Genomic DNA, 23,282 nt, shown 5'->3' with positions numbered 1-23,282 from the left:
TTTAGTAGAGACCCCAGGTTTCACCATCTTGGCCAGGCTGGTGTCGAACTCCTGACCTTGTGATCGACCCGCCTCGGCCTCCGAAGGTGCTGGGATTACAGGTGTGAGCCACCGCACCCGGCGGTGTTTCTTATCTCTTGCAGAAGCATGTCCTAGTTCTGCAAGACTGGGTTATATGTGGCTTCTCTGTGCTTGGATAACACTTATAATCACCACTGCCTCTGCACGGAGGACACTATTGGGGTGCCTTTCCCACCAAATGGAAAATCCCTTGAGGACAAAGCAAGGTCTTATTCCTCATATCTGAATGCTAAACCTAGTTCCTGGCACATACTAGGTGCTTGACAAATAATTGTCAAATACAGAAATTATTGAATATGTGAAAGATCATAACGTTTTAAAGACTTCCAGCTATCTTGCCCTTATTATGAATGTTCAAATGTTACGAAACATTTGAACATGACGCAAATGGGATGACAGTCTGGACACCTGGCCTCTTAGTCCAGTTTGCTTCTAACATATGATAACCTTGTCCAGTCACTTCACTTCCCTGGGCTTCGGGCTTTTCATTTGTATTACTATTAATGAAAAGTAGAACTAAGTGAGCCATAGTTCAAGACAAAGATTCTGTTATTTTAATTGTGTTGCTTTGTAGATTCATCTTTACACATTGAAGAGTGGTTGTGTTTCTAATTCTTTGCCTACAGATGTTGCTTTTCAAGAACTTTTGTAATTCATAACCATATTGTATATATGGTATTCCATATACAGACCCTAGGATAGCCACTGTGATTTTTTTAGTTTGTTAGCTGTTTTGGCATTGTCTCAACATAGCATTACTTATATGTAGATACTTGACATTGCAATATATAGAGACCCTACATTTATAGATTTAGGTTATGTATCTGTACTTTTTCCTGAGTGATCTTTGATTGATAGAAATAATGTAGGAAAGGATACATGCTTCCAAAGTAACAACAATATTAATGTGCACTTCCATAGAACATGTCTTGATTGTGCTTTCTCTAGGGTTGGACCCAGCTGGGCCATTTTTCCACAACACTCCAAAGGAAGTCAGGCTAGACCCCTCAGATGCCAATTTTGTTGATGTTATTCATACAAATGCAGCTCGCATCCTCTTTGAGCTTGGTAAGTTTTAACAGAATCAGAAACTTCATTGAAGCATAGAGGAGATTTTTAGAGGCATTTACCCTGTTTTTATTTATTTCAGGTGTTGGAACCATTGATGCTTGTGGTCATCTTGACTTTTACCCAAATGGAGGGAAGCACATGCCAGGATGTGAAGACTTAATTACACCTTTACTGAAATTTAACTTCAATGCTTATAAAAAAGGTAAATACTTTCTAAACTATGAATGCTGCTGATGCATATTCACTGAGCTCTCTCCTTAGATGGGATGCATATACTTTTGTGTATAATATACATATAAAATGTATTTTCTCTCAAAACACAGTTGCATATAAGAAGCTCTCCCACCAGTTCTAAGATCCACAAGATTGGGTACCGTGTCTTAGTTAACTTTGTATCCCTGGTGCCTTATCAATGTCTAGCATATTGCAGTCATTCAATATAAACAAGGAAGGTGTGTTATTCACTCAGCAAATATGTATTGAGTGTTTACCATGTGCTAGGCATTATTCTAGGAAGAGCAAATATGGAAATGAATACAAAAGACAAAGGTCCCTCCCTGATGGAGTTAATTTTCTAACTTGTTAGGAAACCAATAAATAGTATAAGAGCTAAGGGGACAAAATAAAGCGTGGAAGGGGAATATGATGTGTTGGTGACAGTGAAGGTAAAGTAGAAGAAGAAAATTGTTGACAGGATGGTAAGGGAGTCCTTACTGAAAAGATGACCTAAAGGAGTTAGCTTTATGGACACCAAGGGGAGAGGCATTCCAGGCCAACAGGGGGAAGCAAGTGTAAGGGCTGAAAACAGGAGTCAGCCTGGCAGGTTCATGACAGTGAGGAGTCTGTTGTGGCTGAAACTAGGTAAAAGGAGAGAAGTAGGGCATAAGGTTGGAGAGGGAACCAGGCACAGGGCTCTGTGGATGGTAGAAAAGACTTAAGCTTTCACTCAAATGAGATAGGAGCCATGAGTGGGTTTTGAGCAGAGAAGAGACGTGGTTTGAATTACTTGTAACAAGAATCACTCTGGATGCTGTAATTACAAATTAAACAAGTAGTATTTAACTTTTTATAGTAGTTTCCAATAATAATAATTACAATATCTTTATGGCATCAAGTTAAAAGGCACCAAATGGTTATTATTTGGGAAATTTGTTCTTCCCTATCTCTACATTTCATCATATAAATAATGAAATATATTACCCATAATACATAATAATAATAATATATGTATGATGATACGATAATGGATACCTGGATGATTCTGAATATCTCACAGCCCAATCCCCTGTAGTCAAGATATCAAGGGGTTGAAATTACTTGCTCTTTCATTTGGCTGTTGTAAAGGAAAGATACACAGATCATAGTATTGAGTGTAACTCAGGTATATACTTCACTAGAAATAAATTACAAAGGTTTAATATTTGCTCTGAAAGAGCAAATGTGATCAGAAGTATATATTTGTAATGACTATATTTTAAAAGCCCACACAACTGTCTAATCTACAGGTGCAACAAATAAGAATTAAAGCCAATTTCACCTAGTTCAGATAAGCAAAATTCATACAAAAAAGGCATATTATAAAATTGATTTTCCTCATTATTTTCTATATTATGACTATGAATCCTTTCTATTAGGACAAAATATAGATCAGAAGACTTCATTACGTAATTAATTGTTATACACAGATCATATGAAATTTTATAAAAGATTAATTCAACTAAAATATACATTTATCATAAGCTATCATTTTGAGACATTTTAAGATTTCCTATAACTTTATTGGATTAAAAGAACATTTATCATTCATGTTAAACCTTTGGATGAGTTTTAAGACTTCAAGATGTTCTATTTTACTTAAATTTATTACTAAGAAACCATTACTTTTAAAATTAACAGTTTGCTATATTCTAACGAACCGTCTTGCCTAAATCACAATTAATTGTGAATATAAATCTATAGATATACAGAGACCTAATATAAGAGAAGTCTTTGTTTAATAAAAATGGACGATGCCAATTATTAATCTGTGCCGATGATATTACATTATTTCTGCAACTATGCTGTCTCAGTTCTCTATTGTGTAACAAACCACAGTGAACAATTAGAGGAAAAATTATGTTATTGCCCAGCCTTCTGAGGGTCAGAATTCAGGCAGAGTTCTGCTGAGATTCTGCTTCCTGTGGTGTTGACTGGAGTAACTCAGGGGACTGCATCCAGCTGGGGGCTGAGCTGGGCTAAGCTGGATGAGGAGGTCTGAGATGACCCTCCGTGTCAGGAACCCTGGGACTTGTTCTCCTCTGTCAGGTGGTCTGACATCCTTCAGGACCTCTCTCCCCGGACAGGTAGCCTGGATTGCATAATATTGCAACTGGGTTCCAAGACAGTAAGAGTGGATGCTGGAAGGTCTTTTAGGGCCTTAGAACTTAACCAATGTCAGTTTCTCCAGAGAACTGATCTTGGTTCTTTGCTACTGGGCAAAGCAAGTTACAAGATCAGCCTGTAACGGAGTAGGGGTATTTTTAACATGGCCTCCATGTTGAGAGAAGGAATGGTTACATAATACTGCAAATGGGTGAGGACCTGGAAGGAGTCATTTGTTGGAAACAATTATTACATAATAATTATACTGCATATGCTAAAACCAAAATCTAGTTTCTCAAAGATTGGCTAAGCTGTGTAGGTCATTGAATGAATAGTCCATGCCATTCAGTAAAAATACTGTTATGTAAAATAAAATAAAGCATAAATGGCTGGGCACACTGGCTCACACCTGTAATCCCAGCACTTTGAGAGGCTGAGGCAGGAGGATCACTTGAGACTTGAGGCCAGGAGTTCAAGACCAGCCTGGGCACAACATGATAGTGAGGCCTCATCTCTAAAATAAAAAAAAAAAAAAAGAAGAAGAAGGAAAAGAAATAATAAATGACTAGAATGTTATGGAAATTTTGGAATGTGCAGATGTATTTAGATCTTATTATTATTATTCCAATAATCCTATTTGGCAATAATGTCATGCTTGATAATGACAAAACTAATTCATCTTTAGCATTCTTTATAAAACCCCCCACCTGTTACACCTTTAACCCAGCACTGGTTAACAGTGCTGACTTTTGTGGTTGAATAGGAAGAAGTACAGTTATTCTTGCAGAAACAGAGAGGCAGAGTCTTAATTGGTCTACAGTGGAGATACTATATGCACAGGGATATTGTGTCAGAGGTCCTAGTGATACAGGATTTTTTCCATACTGCTTCACCAGCCAGAGACCTCCACAGCCTGCAGTGCCTCTGCCTGAGTTTCACTTGCACCTGCTGGGCTCACCACCGGACTTATCTCACCCACTTGGCCTGGCACCTGTGCTCAGCTCACTCTGCTGACCTGGATCTCACACCTGCCAAGGCTGAGCCAGGCACGCCCACTGCTGTGGTAGGGCAGGTGGCTTCAGGCCAGTACAGGCACTGGTTCCACACGAGGCTGTGGCTGGACCAGGCATACTGCAAGCAGCTTCTACCTTGGGCACCAGCTTCTGAATGAGGGAAATGTGGTGGTGCCCAAAAAACTCGGATATGCCAGGAACCATGGAGCCCCAAAGGGGGTGATGTACATACAGCATGTTACAGCTCTGACTTACGGAGCCTTGAGGCCTAAGCCCCCAGGAAACATTATGGCTCGTTCGTATTACAGCTCATTTGATCCCACCCTCTGCACAGTTCAGCGAATAGGGGTGTGTCTCACATTGTTTGATCCCATTGCCATACTCCAGACAACAGCTCTTGGGCTGTCCCAGCCCCACCGCAGCTTCCTGACGCGTGGGGTGGGATGGCTACAGTGTTTCAGCAGCTCCTTTGGCACCTGCTGTTTGGTGGGTTCTTGTTCCACGTCCAGGAAGAATGAGGTTACACAGACTACTGAAGAGTGAGCAAGGTGGAGAAGAGTTTTATCGAGTGACAAAACAGCTCTTGGCTGAGAGGGGAACCCAAAGTGGGTAGCCCCTACCTGAAGGCAGGTAGTTCCCGCCCAAAGGCAGGTAGTCCCCAAAGTGTGGCTTAGTCTGGGCTTTTTATAGGCTCAGAATGAGGGAGGTGTTGGCTGTAGGTAGCCTTGGAAAAAGCAACATTCAATTGGTTAAAAAGCCTTGTTCAGGCCGGGCGTGGTGGCTCATGCCTGTAATCCCAGCACTTTGGGAGGCCGAGGTGGGTGGATCACAATGTCAGAAGATCAGGACCATCCTGGCTAACATGGTGAAACCGCATCTCTACTAAAAATACAAAAAATTAGCCAAGCGTGGTGGTGGGTGCCTGTAGTCCCAGCTACTCGGGAGGCTGACGCGGGAGAATGGCGTGAACCCCAGAGGCGGAGCTTGCAGTGAGCTGAGATTGTTCCACTGCACTCCAGCCTGGGTGACAGAGCCAGACTCCATCTAAAAAAAACCAAAAACCAACCAACCAACCAACCAAACAAACAAAAAACCTTGTTCAGAAAGAACCAAAAACGTTGTTCAGGAAAGACCAGGCAAACAGGAATAGAAGTTCTCACTCTGGTCAGGGACTTTACCTGGAACTGGCAGCTTCGTTTTCAGGCTTCACACTGCTTTTGGCTTAAAGGTTGGGTTTCACTGAGGACACACCCCTATCTGCCTAGGAAATTGTCTGCCTCCTGCCGCTGTCACTAGGAAGTGACTCAGTGTATTCGTGTCAAAGCACAAAGTCATCCACATTTGCTTTTGCTTATTTCCACTTCTTGAATGTCCTTTTTGAGTCACATAATTCTTAGGTACAAATAAAATTATATGTAACTTTGATAAATGTTGTACAATATCCAAGCCTAAACAAAAGGTCTGGCCCTCCCAACTCAAGAAGACTGCCACTTACAGTTACTGTTTCTTTTTTTTTTTTTTTTTTTGAGACGGAGTCTTGCTCTGTCGCCCAGGCTGGAGTGCAGTGGCGCGATCTCGGCTCACTGCAAGCTCTGCCTCCCGGGTTCACGCCATTCTCCTGCCTCAGCCTCTCCGAGTAGCTGGGACTACAGGCGCCTGCCACCACGCCCAGCTAATTTTTTGTATTTTTAGTAGAGACGGGGTTTCACCATGGTCTCGATCTCCTGACCTCGTGATCCGCCCGCCTCGGCCTCCCAAAGTGCTGGGATTACAAGCGTGAGCCACCGCACCCGGCTACAGTTACTGTTTCTAAGAAATGGTTTATGCTACCGGTTATCAGTTAATTGCTATCAGTTAACTGGGAATTGTTTTCACAGAAATGGCTTCCTTCTTTGACTGTAACCATGCCCGAAGTTATCAATTTTATGCTGAAAGCATTCTTAATCCTGATGCATTTATTGCTTATCCTTGTAGATCCTACACATCTTTTAAAGCAGTAAGTAAATCATCTTACTTGGAATTTAATTATAAAGTAATTTTTTGAAACACAATCATCCAGCTAAACATTAGGGCTTTGAGTAGGTAGCAAAAAAAATGCACCTGCCATTTTGGGAAATAATGGATTGTTTCTGTGCTGAGTACTGAACAGTAGCTGGGATTGCTGGAGGGTTGAAATAACTCAACCAACTATTTATATTCTGGTTGTTTCAGCTCTTTTGAAAATTATATACAATTTTGCTTTTTTGGCCATTTGTTATGCAGTAATTAGATGCTACTGTGTAACAGGCATAAGTCTAGGGCAAAAATATTTCTGCATATATATTTTAAATGTCATCTTCAAAGATGCCCTAAGAAGGCTGAACCAATCAATAGCTACAACCAAACATATTACTATTTACTTGGAACATGAAAACTATTTTATTAAAATTTAATTATTTATACAGAGCAGAACTAAGGCATAGATAGCTCACAGGAGTTCTACCCAGATCAATATGTGACAAACTACCAAATCTGATTTTACTTGAGTAAAAGAAAGAAAATCTATTTTGTAGTGGGAAGTGGAAAAGATCTTCATTCTCGTGCTTTAGAGACCTAATCCCCTGTTTTATCACGGTAGAAAATGTGGGCTATTCAGCTGAAGTTTATGGTAAGTAATAGTACTTTGTGAATAAGTGCCGTGTTGTGACATGAAGAAGCATTTCCCTCTTGCTATAGAGATTGACAGATGGAGGGGTTTAGGCCATTCTCTCAGTTTCCCGACATTCTCAGAAAGCTTGACAGCCAAACATTAGCATTTCCCACATATCCTCCTTCTCCCCGACCTCTCTCTTCTTCCTGCCTCGGCTGCTACTCTGAGCACCCACGGGATCCTGGCATTTACTTCTAGTAGAAGCAGGCTCTTGGAGTCATTGTATATTTGGAGATAAGGGTTAATCTGCCAAATTGGAGAATCCTTAGAAGCTAGCTCATGCCACATGGATGCTACTTGTGGTTACAAACTATTAGAATGAATCAATTTCCTTGACATATTTTATTGTACTGTACCCAAATAGGGTATATTTAGATGCTGTATCTAAATCCTTTAGATTTTTAAAACATACAAATAAAATTAAAGAAGCAAAGGACCTTATATTCCCTTCAATCCTTCCCCTAAGGCAGAGTTGAATTTGATATGTATCAAATAAATGCTATCATGTTATGTTTCTGGATTTGCTGTTTTCATTAAATATTATAAATATAAAATTTGAAATTTACATTGATGTAGGTAGATCTAATGTATTTATTTTATAGGAATCAGCCATAATTTATTGATTCGTTCTCCTACTAATGTGAGTTTTTATTTTTTCCAGTTTTTGTTATTAAAAGCAATGTCGGCCGGGCCTGGTGGCTCACGCCTGTAATCCCAGCACTTTGGGAGGCCAAGGTGGGTGGATCACGAGGTCAGGAGATCGAGACCGTCCTGGCTAACACAGTGAAACCCCATCTCTACTAAAAATACAAAAAATTAGCCGGGCATGGTGGCAGGCACCTGTAGTCCTAGCTACTCGGGAGGCTGAGGCAGGAGAATGGCATGAACCTGGGAGGCGGAGCTTGCAGTGAGCTGAGATCAGGCCACTGCACTCCAGCCTGGGCAACAGAGCAAGACTCCATCTCAAAAAAAAAAAAAGCAATTTCTACCAACTCTGCCACCTTTGTATGTCTCCTTATGTACTTGAGTGGAATTCCTTCATGGCATACAACAGAAGTGAAATTATCAAAGCATACATGCATTTCCTTCTTTATTAGACATTACCAAATCACTGTTTAAAATGTCTATCGATTGCTAAAGAAAAATAAAAATGAAGGCCACAATTTAGATATAATCCAAGGCCACCCACGACCACATAGCCAAAACCAAGTCATCCTGATTTCCCAGAAACACTAGCTCTAATCATAAATGAAACACAAAAACATGAGCTTTACCTCCTTGTCAGCATGATTCAGGGAAATTAAACCAATCAGCTGTAGACAAATCAGCATAAATATCTCTACTTGCCCTAGAGAAGAATGTTAATGCATAATAGCCAATCACAAAAAAAAGGTCAAAATACTCCCTTCTTTATAAACTATCTTGTGATTGCTGTAAGCAGGGGCTTCTTACCATTTTCAGTTTGAAGTCTCTTAGCTCAAGGACTGTTCTTTTGTGTGCACAGCAAATTTTTAAAAATTAAAAAATTTGATCTGATTATATTTTTGACATTTTAAAAATTATATTCCAGGCTGGGAATGCAGTGAAGAACAATACAGCTTTCCATCAGAAGCGAATGAGAATTCCCCTATTACACGTATTCAGTGTTGCCAATTGCTTTAATGTTTGCAAATCTGCTGAATATGAAATTTTACTTTGTTTTAATTAACATATGCTTGACAACTAGTAAGACTGAACATCTTGCATAGTTATTGACTATTTGAGCTTCCTCTTCCGTGCATTGTCTATTCATATCATCTACCCATTTTTAATAGGGAGTTTCTCTTTTTCCCTCAGTTGCTTTTGTTTTATTTTTGAAAACAGACATGGTGGCCTGTTAGGCACTCTTAAAATGCATACCCTTTATTTAGATCCTGGAGATTTATTATTATTTAATAATATATAGTGAGTTTATTGAAGGGCAACATTTCTAATTACATAAGTAATCACCTCTCATTTTCTGTCATCAGGGAAATTGCTTCTTTTGTCCCAAAGGAGGTTGCCCAACAATGGGTCATTTTGCTGACAGATTTCACCTCAAAAATATGAAGACTAATGGATCACGTTATTTTTTAAACACAGGGTCCCTTTCCCCATTTGCCCGTAAGTATGATAGCTAAGTTTTATTGTAATGCTTTAAGGTACTTATCTTTAAAAATTCAACAGTTTTTGTTGAGTGTCTACTAAATAACTGGGCATTGGGCCAGACTGGGAATTCGGTGAAGAACAACACAGTGAGGTCTTTAATTGAGTTTAGGCTAGTGGGAAAGACAGCAAGTAAAATCTCAGTTCCAATCCTGAGTAATAAACTTTCTCTCAGGAAACATTCAAGATATATGCAGAGCATAAAGGTCAGGGAGCCTTTCGAGGAAAAGAGATTTCTAAGCTGACTCCTGAAGGATGAGTAAGAGGGAGAAGGGAAGTATTCTAGGCAGAAGCGACCACATCTGTAAATGCCTGGAAGTAGGAGAGAGCAGAAACTGAAAGAAGGCCCTGCGAGGATTGTAGAGACCGGGAGGACAGTGATAGGAGATGAAGTGGGGGAGACAAATTGGGTCAGATCATGAGGGAAGAGCCTTGTGTCCCAAGTGGAGAGGTTGGGCTTTGTCTGTGGGTGAATGGAAAGCCATTGAAGGGTATTAAGAATTACCAGATTATTTCTATTTTTAGAAAAATCACTTTTGCTTCTGCATAGATTAGAAGGCCACAAGATGGAAGCAAGGTGCCTGTTAGACAATTATTGCCACAATTCAGGCAAAAAAAAAAAAAAAAAATAGAAGTAGAGAGGTTGCAAAGATAGTTAGAAGCAAAATGGACCTAGGTGAATGGATTTAAAAATGCAGAAAAGCAAAGAGTCAAGGACAATTCTGGTTGTGGATGATCTGTCATTCTCTGAGCTTGACGACACGGGAAGAAAGGCTAGTTTGGAGCAAGATGATGGGCTAGTTTCTCACATGTTACGTTGGAGCTGCCTTTAGGGTTTGAGAGTGTGTGTGCACCATGAGGCAGGTAGAGATACGGATCTCAGCCTCTGGAAATGGATGTGTTCTACAGATGGAGAGTTGGGAGTCACTCAGACTGTAGTCAGTGTAGAGGAAAGTGGATGATGTCATTAACCAGGAAGAATGTGCCAGATAAGAAGGAAAGAGAGCAAAGAAAGAGGCCCCTGCAAAGGAGACTGAAGAATGGGCAGAGAGAAGGAAGACTGGCAAAGGTTATCGTTAAAAGAGCCAAGGAAAGAAAGCTGAGGAGGAAGAGAGGAGGCATACACCACAGCAAATTTGATACGGAGTCTGGCTCTGTCGCCCAGGCTGGAGTGCAGTGGCGCGATCTCGGCTCACTGCAAGCTCCACCTCCCAGGTTCACGCCATTCTCCTGCCTCAGCCTCCTGAGTAGCTGGGATTACTGGCGCCCGCCACCACGCTCAGCTAATTTTTTGTATTTTTAGTAGAGACGGGGTTTCACCGTGTTAGCCAGGATGGTCTCGATCTCCTGACCTTGTAATCTGCCTGCCTCGGCCTCCCAAAGTGCTGGGATTACAGGCGTGAGCCCCCGTGCCCGGCCCACACCAAATATTTTTATGACTTCTAAAAATGGAAGTCCTGTGTCTTCTTTTGTCTATTTCCTTTGTATTGTGGTCAAATGAGACAGGGCCCCATAGAGGCTCATTGGATGAAGAAACAATTCAACCCTTAGTGAGCCTGGCTGGGGTGGTTTCAGTGGAGAGATAGTGGGGGAGCCAGATTCCAGTAGAATGGGCTGAGAAGAGAAAGAAAATTCTTTAGCAATGATTAACTCATGAATTAAAATTCCTCTCTGGTAGGTTTCTTTCCCCTTTCGATTATTTTCAAATAATCATATGAAGAATTGCATTTTTTCAGTTTGTTATTAAGCTACAGTAATTTCAGAATTCAGAATAAAAGATCTGTTTAGCTCTAGATGTAAAAAGTCACATTTGGCCATTTGCAAGGGAATGATCTACTGACAGATACTATATTGATCTGTATCTATGTGTACTGGGCATTCTTAGCACATATCCCTGCAGAAGAAGAAGAATGACTCACTTTGCCTCTAAATGATTATAAAAGCATACCTCTTCTTGCCCAATTGGTTTCCTAGATTTTTCTGGATTAATCGTCTCACTATGGCAAATAAAAACTTGGCTATAGAAAGTATACATACTATATATATATGCCACACAGTACAAAGGCAATAGACAAAAGAAGACACAGGACTTCCATTTTTAAAAGTCATAAAAATGCCTGGAAAAATAAAGAATTTTCTTTTAAAAATATTATTAAACTATTTATTCTGGAAAATTAAAATGTGACCCATAATGTGTATTTTTAAATGTAGTTTTTCACCAAATTCACTGAAACTAAAGTTGTATTTTTGCATGAATGTGTGCAGCACTGTTCAAATACAACCCTGAAAATTGTATTTCCATTAAAGGATCCAGGAAGTCATACTTCCCATGTGTTTTTAACCCTTTCTCTCCTTTTCTTTCTTGTTTCCTTATGTCTAGGTTGGAGGCACAAATTGTCTGTTAAACTCAGTGGAAGCAAAGTCACCCAAGGGACTGTCTTTCTTCGTGTAGGCGGGGCAATTGGGAAAACTGGGGAGTTTGCCATTGCCAGGTAGGCAGAATGAGAAACTGACGCTTTGCACAGTGCTGGGGGGGCTCAGTAATACTCAGTGAGACTGGCTCAGTAAGCTGTTTCGTCTTCTCTTTTCTTATAATTCCACAGGCTACCATGTTATCTTTGATTTTTTTTTTTTACTTCATGTTTTCCAAATATAAAGTAGAAATCATAATATGTATTTTCTCTACAGTTCCAACTAGAAACAGAAAATGTTAGGAAATGATAACGTGAAAATACAGATCTAGATAATAGAGCAAGTGGAAAAAAACTTACAGTATTCAAGGTATATTTTTAATCCCATTCACTTAATATTATACAAATATAAGCATATATTTTTATTTGTGTCAGTAACAAATAAGACATTTATATAAATTGCTAAATTTCTAATAAGCTATCTAAGCATTACCCACAGACACAGGACATGTGTTAGAATAGTCAGAGGTTAAAAATAATCCAGTTCAGATGTTCATTTTGTATTTTTGCTAAAGCCTCCTTTTATCTTGAAATTTTCTTAATCTTTTATTTGCTCAGTCTTAGCATTTTTGTATTATGTTCATGTCCATTATTTTATTCTGTAATGTATGTCAGAATTAACATTATACATACTAATTAGATGCAACATTTTTGCAAACAGATGAACGGATTAGGTGTTTTATCTCTGTGATTTCCATCATCCTGAAACACTGGGCACAGGCACGAAAAGCAGAGATTTTGTGGTTATTTTGTCAGTTGAGAGATGCATCCGTTTTATCACTGGCAGAGTTTCTGCAGGTGATCTTGCGTTGGTCCAACTGCCTATAAATATAAGCTCAGTGAGTGATGATCTGGATCCTGGTTGGTGCACAGGCTCCAGCCCACCCTTCTTCTAACCATGTCTCCCACCATTTGGCTTTGTTCCACCTTCAGTTCAACAGGCTACACTGTTTGCACTACCCAGCACTAAATAGATCCTACCCTTACCTTTCTTCAGGACTTCACCCATGCTGTTTCTTTGTTGCAGATACTTTTTCCTGTCTGCTATTTTGTTTCTACCTGTTCTTCATGGCTCCATCAAGCCTCCGAGAGCAGTTCAGCATAATCACGTGCCTGTGGTTTTGAGGCTCACAGGACACTGAGTAAAGCTGTGTGATGTGTGCCCTGCACAGAGACGTTTAACCTGGGGCAGCTGGTAATGAATATGCAGTTTCTGCCTCTTTTAAGATTTGTGAGAGCATTTCCACATCTCTGTTCTTTTGATAACGGCTGAAGCAGCTGTTTGTAATGCTGTTGCATAGTTACCCAATCCTCTTTTAAGAATAAGTAAGCATTGAAGGTTCACAGCAGATTTGTCATCTTGAAACGAAGTCAGCTAGCTAAATTTGTATGCTGGTCTAGTTCTATTCTTCAAACAAGTTTTATAAGTCCAGCTTCTCCATGTTCATGGATAGGAAGAATCAATATCATTAAAATGGCAATATCAATAACATGAAAAGAGATCTAGATAATTGAGCAAGTGGAAAAAAATGATGGTATATAGGGTATATTTTTAATCCCATCCATTTAATATTATACAAATATAAGCATATATTTTTATTTGTGCAACTCACAAATAAATAAGACCGTTATATAAATTGCTAAATTTCTTTTTCTTTCTTTCTTTTTTTTTTTTTTTGAGATGGAGTCTCACTCTGTCACCCAGGCTGGAGTGTAGTGGCGTGATCTCACCTCACTGCAACCTCCCCTTCCCGGGTTCAAGTGATTATCCTGCCTCAGCCTCCTGGGTAACTGGAATTACAGGTGCCCACCACCATGCCTGGCTAAGTTTTGTATTTTTAGTAGAGACAGGGTTCACCATGTTTGCCAGGCTGATCTCGAACTCCTAGCCTCAAGTGATCCGCCCACCTCGGACTCCCAAAATATTGGTATTACAGACCTGAGCCACTGCACCTGGCCAAATTGCTAAATTTCTAATAGGCTATCTACTGCCCAAAGCAATTTATAGATTCAGTGCTATCTATATTAAACTACCATTGAGTTTCTTCACAGAACTAGATGAAACTATTTTAAAATTCATATGGAACCAAAAAAAAAAAAAAAAAGATCCCAAATAGCCAAGGCAATCCTAAGCAAAAAGAACAAAGCTGGAGGCATCATGCTACCCAACTTCAAACTACACTACAGGGCTACAGTAACCAAAACAGCATGGTACTACTACAAAAACAGACACATAGACCAATGGAATAGAATAGAGAAGCCAGAAATAAGGCCGCATACCTATAGCTATCTTTTTTTTTTTTTTTTTTGTTTAGATAGGACAAAGCATACCAGCCACAAAATTGGCATGCTTTTATTTATTTATTTATTTATTTATTTTTTTTTTAATTATACTTTAGGGTTTTAGGGTACATGTGCACAATGTGCAGGTTTGTTACATATGTATCCATGTGCCATGTTGATTTCCTGCACCCATTAATTCGTCATTTAGCATTAGGTGTATCTCCTAATGCTGTCCCTCCCCCCTCCCCCCACCCCACAACAGTCCCCGGAGCGTGATGTTCCCCTTCCTGTGTCCATGAGTTCTCATTGTTCAATTCCCACCTATGAGTGAGAACATGCGGTGTTTGGTTTTTTGTCCTTGCGATAGTTTACTGAGAATGATGTTTTCCAGTTTCATCCATGTCCCTACAAAGGATACGAACTCATCATTTTTTATGGCTGCATAGTATTCCATGGTGTATATGTGCCACATTTTCTTAATCCAGTCTATCGTTGTTGGACATTTGGGTTGGTTCCAACTCTTTGCTATTGTGAATAGTGCCGCAATAAACATACGTGTGCATGTGTCTTTATAGCAGCATGATTTATAGTCCTTTGGGTATATACCCAGTAATGGGATGGCTGGGTCAAATGGTATTTCTAGTTCGAGATCCCTGAGGAATCGCCACACTGACTTCCACAATGGTTGAACTAGTTTACAGTCCCACCAACAGTGTAAAAGTGTTCCTATTTCTCCACATCCTCTCCAGCACCTGTTGTTTCCTGATTTTTTAATGATGGCCATTCTAACTGGTGTGAGATGGTATCTCACTGTGGTTTTGATTTGCATTTCTCTGATGGCCAGTGATGAGGAGCATTTCTTCATGTGTTTTTTGGCTGCATAAATGTCTTCTTTTGAGAAGTGTCTGTTCATGTCCTCTGCCCACTTTTTGATGGGGTTGTTTGTTTTTTTCTTGTAAATTTGTTTGAGTTCATTGTAGATTCTGGATATTAGCCCTTTGTCAGATGAGTAGGTTGCAAAAATTTTCTCCCATTGTGTAGGTTGCCTGTTCACTCTGATGATAGTTTCTTTTGCTGTGCAGAAGCTCTTCAGTTTAATGAGATCCCATTTGTCGATTTTGGCTTTTGTTGCCATTGCTTTTGGTGTTTTAGACATGAAGTCCTTGCCCACGCCTATGTCCTGAATGGTATTGCCTAGGTTTTCTTGTAGGATTTTAATGGTTTTAGGTCTAACATATAAGTCTTTAATCCATCTTGAATTAATTTTTGTATAAGGTGTAAGGAAGGGATCCAGTTGCAGCTTTCTACATATGGCTAGCCAGTTTTCCCAGCACCATTTATTAAATAGGGAATCCTTTCCCCATTTCTTGTTTTTGTCAGGTTTGTCAAAGATCAGATAGTTGTAGCTATGCGGCATCATTTCTGAGGGCTCTGTTCTGTTCCATTGATCTATGTCTCTGTTGTGGTACCAGTACCATGCTGTTTTGGTTACTGTAGCCTTGTAGTATAGTTTAAAGTCAGGTAGCATGATGCCTCCAGCTTTGTTCTTTTGGCTTAGGATTGACTTGGCGATGCGGGCTCTTTTTTGGTTCCATATGAACTTTAAAGTAGTTTTTTCCAATTCTGTGAAGAAAGTCATTGGTAGCTTGATGGGGATGGCATTGAATCTATAAATTACCTTGGGCAGTATGGCCATTTTCACGATATTGATTCTTCCAACCCATGAGCATGGAATGTTCTTCCATTTGTTTGTATCCTCTTTTATTTCATTGAGCAGTGGTTTGTAGTTCTCCTTGAAGAGGTCCTTCACATCCCTGGTAAGTTGGATTCCTAGGTATTTTATTCTCTTTGAAGCAATTGTGAATGGGAGTTCACTCATGATTTGGCTCTCTGTTTGTCTGTTATTGGTGTACAAGAATGCTTGTGATTTTTGTACATTAATTTTGTATCCTGAGACTTTGCTGAAGTTGCTAATCAGCTTAAGGAGATTTTGGGCTGAGACAATGGGGTTTTCTAGATATACAATCATGTCATCTGCAAACAGGGACAATTTGACTTCCTCTTTTCCTAATTGAATACCCTTTATTTCCTTCTCCTGCCTGATTGCTCTGGCCAGAACTTCCAGCACTATGTTGAATAGGAGCCGTGAGAGAGGGCATCCCTGTCTTGTGCCAGTTTTCAGAGGGAATGCTTCCAGTTTTTGCCCATTCAGTATGATATTGGCTGTGGGTTTGTTGTAGATAGCTCTTATTATTTTGAGATACGTCCCATCAATACCTAATTTATTGAGAGTTTTTAGCATGAAGGGTTGTTGAATTTTGTCAAAGGCCTTTTCTGCATCTATTGAGATAATCATGTGGTTTTTGTCTTTGGTTCTGTTTATATGCTGGATTACATTTATTGATTTGCGTATGTTGAACCAGCCTTGCATCCCAGGGATGAAGCCCACTTGATCATGGTGGATAAGCTTTTTGATGTGCTGCTGGATTCGGTTTGCCAGTATTTTATTGAGGATTTTTGCATCAATGTTCATCAAGGATATTGGTCTGAAATTCTCTTTTTTGGTTATGTCTCTGCCAGGTTTTGGTATCAGGACGATGCTGGCTTCGTAAAATGTGTTAGGGAGGATTCCCTCTTTTTCTATCGATTGGAATAGTTTCAGAAGGAATGGTACCAGTTCCTCCTTGTACCTCTGGTAGAATTCAGCTGTGAATCCATCAGGTCCTGGACTCTTTTTGGTTGGTAAGCTATTGATTATTGCCACAATTTCAGAACCTGTTATTGGTCTATTCAGAGATTCAACTTCTTCCTGGTTTAGTCTTGGGAGGGTGTATTTGTCGAGGAATTTATCCATTTCTTCCAGATTTTCTAGTTTATTTGCATAGAGGTGTTTGTAGTATTCTCTGATGGTAGATTGTATTTCTGTGGGATCGGTGGTGATATCCCCTTTTTCGTTTTTTATTGCATCTATTTGATTCTTCTCTCTTTTCTTCTTTATTAGTCTTGCTAGCGGTCCATCAATTTTGTTGATCTTTTCAAAAAACCAGCTCCTAGATTCATTAATTTTTTGAAGGGTTTTTTGTGTCTCTATTTCCTTCAGTTCTGCTCTGATTTTAGTTATTTCTAGCCTTCTGCTAGCTTTTGAATGTGTTTGCTCTTGCTTTTCTAGTTCTTTTAATTGTGATGTTAGGGTGTCCATTTTGGATCTTTCCTGCTTTCTCTTGTGGGCATTTAGTGCTATAAATTTCCCTCTACACACTGCTTTGAACGTGTCCCAGAGATTCTGGTATGTTGTGTCTTTGTTCTCGTTGGTTTCAAAGAACATCTTTATTTCTGCCTTCATTTCATTATGTACCCAATAGTCATTCAGGAGCAGGTTGTTCAGTTTCCATGTAGTTGAGCGGTTTTGACTGAGTTTCTTAATCCTGAGTTCTAGTTTGATTGCACTGTGGTCTGAGAGACAGTTTGTTATAATCTCTGTTCTTTTACATTTGCTGAGAAGAGCTTTACTACCTATAGCTATCTGATCTTTGACAAGCCTGTCAAAAACAAGCAATGAGGAAAGAATCTCCTACTCAATAAATGGTGCTGGGATACCTGGCTAGCCATATGCCGAAGACTGAAACTGGACCTCTTGCTTACACCATGTATTACAGGAATTAACTCAAGATAGATTAAAGACTTAAATGTAAAACCCAGAACTATAAAAACCCTGGAAGACAACTTAGGTCATACCACTCAGGACATAGGCATAGGCAAAGATTTCATGATGAAGATGCCAAAAGCAATTGCAATGAAAGCAAAAATTAACAAATGGGATCTAATTAAACTTAAGAGCTTCTGCACAGCAAAAGAAACTATCAACAGAGTGAACAGACAACCTACAGAATGGGAGAAAACTTTGGCAACCTATCCAACTGATAAATGTCTAATATCCCACATCTATAAGGAACTTAAACAAATTTATAAGGCAAAAACAAACAACTACATTACCAAGTGGGCAAAGGACATCAACAGACACTTTTCAAAAGAAGACATACACATGGCCATCAAGCCTATGAAAAAAAGCTCAACATCACTGATCATTAGAGAAATGCAAATCAAAACTACAATAAGATACCATCTCATACCAGTCAGAATGGCCATAATTAAAAGTCAAAAAATAACATGCTGGTGAGGTTTTGGAGAAAAAGGAACACTTATACACTGCTGGTTGGAAGGTAAATTTGTTCAACCATTGTGGAAGGCCTCAAAGACCTAATGACAGAAATATCATTTGATCCAGCAATCGCATTACTGATTATATACCCAAAGGAATAGAAATTATTCTATTGTAAAGACACATGCATACATATGTTCATGCAGCACTATTCACAATAGCAAAGACATGGAATCAACCCATATGCCCATTAATGACAGACTGGATAAAGAAAATGTGGTACCTATATACCATGGAATACTATGCAGCCATAAAAAAGAATGAGATCATGTCCTTTGCAGGAACATGGATGGAGCTGGAGGCCATTATCCTTAGCAAACTAATGCGGGAACAGGAAACCAAATACTGAATGTTCTCACTTATAAGTGGGAGCTAAATGATGAGAACACATGGACACATAGAAGGAAACAACACACACCAGGACCCATCAGAGGGTGGAAGGTGGGAGGAGGGAGAGGATCAGGAAAAATAACTAATGGGTACTAGGCTTAGTATCTGGGTGATGAAGTAATCTCTGCAGCAGACCCCCATGAAACATGTTTACCTATGTACCTGCACATATACCCCTGACCTTAAGTGTTTAAAAAAATGTCCAGCTTCACCATAGGTTATATCTTAGCTAATTGGGCTTCTAATGACATAAAGGGCTGCAATGTATGGGCACTGAGTGAAGATAGTTCTTGGAATAACAGAAAGATTACCCTTAAGAACTTGGAAGAACAGTTTCCTCTGGTAATTAAATCAATTAATCCTACTAGTAATATAATAAGACAGACCCTAGGAATAGCAATATTCATTTGTTAATTAATTCAGCAAATATGTAGGTGCCTACACTGTGCCAGGAACTGTTCTAATTGCTGGGGATGCAGATACAGGTCCTTTTTTTACAGACCTTATATTTGCAGTTTGAGTAGACAAATGATACATTAACAGAAGAATAGTTGTAAGTTATGAAGAAATAAGGAAAGGTGATACAGTATGGAGCAACATGGGGACAAATTTAGATTGGATTGTAGCTTAATCATTTACTAACTAGTTTAATTTATGTTACCAACACAACAAAAAAAAGGGACTGTTTCATCAGAAGGAGAATATTAGCAATAGCCATAGGAAATGGGAGTCAGGAAGCTCTTATGGAGGTAAGAGATGTTGGTTTGGGTGCCACCACCAATCTAGGTCACAGTGGAGAATTTTTGCATGATGGGGAACAAACACGTCACTGGTTTCACTTTGGCTTGGATGGAACATACCTTATGCCTCGAGATATGGCACCTCTCTCTGCTTTATTGCCGTGATCAACAAAATGTCTTTTGATCACTAGTTTGGTTACCCAATTCCTTTTATGTGGTTAAAGAAGGTACCAGAAAAAGGGCATGGGAGCATTCTGGTTAATCAGAGGGAGGCATTTCCACACTGTGAATTGGTGAACAGGCTCCTGGTTTATAGATAAGTCTTGTGTAAATTTAGTCCACTATTGAGAGTTTCTTGATTTCCTGGTGTCCGTATAATCTGGTTTCTGATACTACAAAGCCAAGACCAGATCTTTCACTATGGAGAAATCACAATAATGCCTCTCTAGGTATTCTCTAAAAATCACCTAGCCAAGCTCTCCATTTACTTCACCCTTCTTTCAAACTTCAGAACCATGCTATTCTGAGATGCTGATCAATACACACGGAAAGAATAAATCTCCTACAAGCAAATGCTAGCAAATACACGTTTCACGTTTCTCTTCCATAGTGCATACACAGATGTGTTTTCTTTCATTCAGTGCTGTGAATACCAAGTGCAAACTTACAAGTCTTATTTTTGTTTACAGTGGAAAACTTGAGCCAGGCATGACTTACACAAAATTAATCGATGCAGATGTTAACGTTGGAAACATTACAAGTGTTCAGTTCATCTGGAAAAAACATTTGTTTGAAGATTCTCAGAATAAGTTGGGAGCAGAAATGGTGATAAATACATCTGGGAAATATGGATATAAGTTAGTATTGCTTTTTCCTTTTCATTTTCATAGTTTACATTTTATAAATGGTGTTTAAACCCATAGATAATTTGAAATGTGCAAGTAGTATAAAAATTTATAGGCCGGGCACGGTGGCTCACACTTGTAATCCCAGCACTTTGGGAGGCTGAGGCGGGCGGATCACGAGGTCAGGAGATGGAGACCACGGTGAAACCCCGTCTCTACTAAAAAAAAATACAAAAAATTAGCCGGGCGTGGTGGTGGGCGCCTGTAGTCCCAGCTACTCGGAGAGGCTGAGGCAGGAGAATGGCGTGAACCCGGGAGGCGGAGCTTGCAGTGAGCCAAGATCACGCCACTGCACTCCAGCCTGGGTGACAGAGCAAGACTCCATCTCATTAAAAAAAAAAAAAAAAAAAAAAATTATAGACTTTGAAATTTTACAATTAAAGAAAGGGAAAATTTAAGAAACCAAAGCTATATGTGCAGAAGTGTTAGAAAATAAGAATTACTCATTAAATCGGCGGATCTACCAATGTCTTTTTCTTCCCTGGCATCAGGTTAAAAATCCCTTTTTTTTCCTTAAAAACTTTCAGATCTACCTTCTGTAGCCAAGACATTATGGGACCTAATATTCTCCAGAACCTGAAACCATGCTAATCTCAGATACAGTCTTGATGGATTTCTTTAGTAGGAGCAATGAAGAATGCCTTCCACCTGGCATCCAGACCAAATTTGACCCTTGTAAATGACTGAGTCATTTACAAGGGTCTTACTCAGAGTCAAGTACAGGTTTGTTTTTTTTCTGTGTAGAATGTTCATCTAATTGCACCTTAAAAACACACTGAACCCTGGGACAAAAGATAATTCCTATGATCTGTAGGAATCTGGATATCATTGACAAAATAGAGCTGTTTTGGAATTTTCCTAGAGGAGGTGATGCAAATGTATGTTGTGTGTATAAACTCACTGGACAAAAGTGAGCCTCTGGTTTGCTGAGTTTTTGAAGTACATTTTCAGGTATAATAATCATTGTTCTAAAATTATATAAAACTATTTGTTATGTTGTTAAATCTTGCTGAGACAAATTATGACTATAGTGCATGATATATAGTAGATTATAACCTTGTGGGTTGATGTGTCTATCTAGTAATAATAAAAACTAATGAGATTGCACTAGTATTTCCAAGGTGTTCCTTGGTGTTCAGGGTGTGCATAAGAGAGATTTTGGAGCTTATCTGTTATGTGTTCATCAGTTAGCAATGGGACCTGAAGTTCAACAACCCAGGGTATAGCCCCCTTCCTCCAAAAGTCCCTGCCACAGAAGAATTACTCCTCTCCCTGGGTCTTGAAGGCTCTATGGTGAATTTGTATTTAGCCTCAAGGCAGCATTTCATTTGTAAAGCACTTGGGTAACCCTTTGTTCTTGCAATAACAATATTGTAATATTTAAATGTGTCCACTGTGTTTCTTTTTTCTTTATGTTGCTTCAATTTCTTCCAAGTCAGTTGTCCTTAGCCAGCGAAAGGGAGAAATTTCATATTTTCATTTGCTCTGTTTTCTATCACTAGGCTCAGTGTTTAGCCTATAGGTCTGTGCTATAAATACTGTTGGAAAGAAATGATGACAGATACTCTGCAGAGGGTTTCTCGATTCTCCTTGGTGCCTCGCTGCCAGCTGAACCTTCAGAAGGACTCGTGGGTGTACATAAATAAATCTGTGCTGTGGCGGAAAGCAGAGAAGCATGTGGGATGACTCTCCCATTTTGCAAGGAAGGGATGGAAGATTGCTGGGGAGAAGGAGGAAAGCGGGTTCAGGGACATTTGGCATGATCCAGCGGTGTGTACTGCCCTCACTGGTGGGCTGCACATATTCACACCTAGGCCAACCCAGGAGCAGAGTGGCTATGAGTAAGCTCAGTAGAAGGGACTGAGCCGTACTGAGTAATTGTGTCGCAGCCCAGCATTCATTAGCAAGCTGGTGGTGGAGTCAGCACAGACCCTGGGGAGAGAAGTCTTCCTGAAAGCAGCTGTCCCGAGCCTGCGCAGGTCCCAAGGTGGAGGAAGAGTGATGGATCCGGCCGTGGCCTTAGGCAACGTGAGTACTAGCTGCCTCCTGGCCCAAGAGTTCTCTAGGCTGGCTCCTTCAAGGTTTGAAAAGACTAATGGGAGTCAATTAACTTCCGAGAACCCTATTTTAATAAAGTATAGACTTACTGTCCTATAGTTCTTAATATCTGTCCCCTTTTTTGCATTATAAGAATGTATGAGGATGAAAAATAGTGCTTGAACTATCTAGGCAAAGGAATTCCAAAAGTTCAAGGTGACGCCGTTATTTTCTGTGTGTGCTATTCCCTAAGGAAGCACTAAAAAATGATTCCCTTTCCCTCTGAGTGCCCTGCATTATTGTAGCAAGCAATTGTGCCCTACTACTGTTTGGGCAAGGACTATTAGGGAATTGTTCTGCTTCCTGGATGAATGCTGAAAATGCAGTCCAATTACGCATTACTCCCTCCACTCACTGTGACTATTGACCCACACTCATGCCTTGTCATCATATCACTCAAAAATGCCCACCTCCAAACTCGCCAAGTGGAATGTCCTCTTTGACCACAGTCACCTCCCCTTCTGGCTTGCTGACTTTTTTGTTTGTTTGTTTGTTTTAACTGTTAGGCAAAACCTTAACCTTGAATGCTTTCAGATTTCTTTTCTCTGGGCCAGCACCTGAAGTGCTGTTGGGACAGTGGTACCACAGAGAAGACGGATGTAATTAGAATGTATATGATATGATGTATATTGTGATCAGCACTGTCATGAAATGCGTTTCTTTTGACACCTGCTGCCCCAAACTCTTCTCCTACTCCTACTTTATATAGAAAACAGATGCGATGATCAGATAGCAATCTCTACTCTTTTTTTTCTCTGTCGCCCGGGCTGGAGTGCAG

At 39.8% G+C, this 23,282-nt stretch overlaps 1 protein-coding gene across 1 annotated transcript in view; it reads left to right on the top strand.

Moving 5' to 3' along the window:
- Window positions 1-21,792, top strand: part of PNLIPRP3 (pancreatic lipase related protein 3) — a 56,294-nt gene extending 34,502 nt beyond the window's left edge. The window contains exons 6-12 of the mRNA XM_055242708.2: window positions 1,030-1,149; window positions 1,232-1,354; window positions 6,404-6,522; window positions 9,225-9,357; window positions 11,780-11,891; window positions 20,192-20,359; window positions 20,935-21,792. Coding sequence (XP_055098683.2) covers window positions 1,030-1,149; window positions 1,232-1,354; window positions 6,404-6,522; window positions 9,225-9,357; window positions 11,780-11,891; window positions 20,192-20,359; window positions 20,935-20,998 — 839 coding nt within the window. The 3' untranslated portion in view covers window positions 20,999-21,792. The remainder of the gene's footprint in view (window positions 1-1,029; window positions 1,150-1,231; window positions 1,355-6,403; window positions 6,523-9,224; window positions 9,358-11,779; window positions 11,892-20,191; window positions 20,360-20,934) is intronic.
- Window positions 21,793-23,282: the final 1,490 nt, after the last annotated feature.

This window comes from Symphalangus syndactylus, chromosome 2, assembly GCF_028878055.3.
Source record: "Symphalangus syndactylus isolate Jambi chromosome 2, NHGRI_mSymSyn1-v2.1_pri, whole genome shotgun sequence".
Classification (NCBI taxonomy): domain Eukaryota; kingdom Metazoa; phylum Chordata; class Mammalia; order Primates; family Hylobatidae; genus Symphalangus; species Symphalangus syndactylus.
Note: the sequence above shows the minus strand (reverse complement) of the source record. Positions and strands in the feature narration are given on the sequence as shown.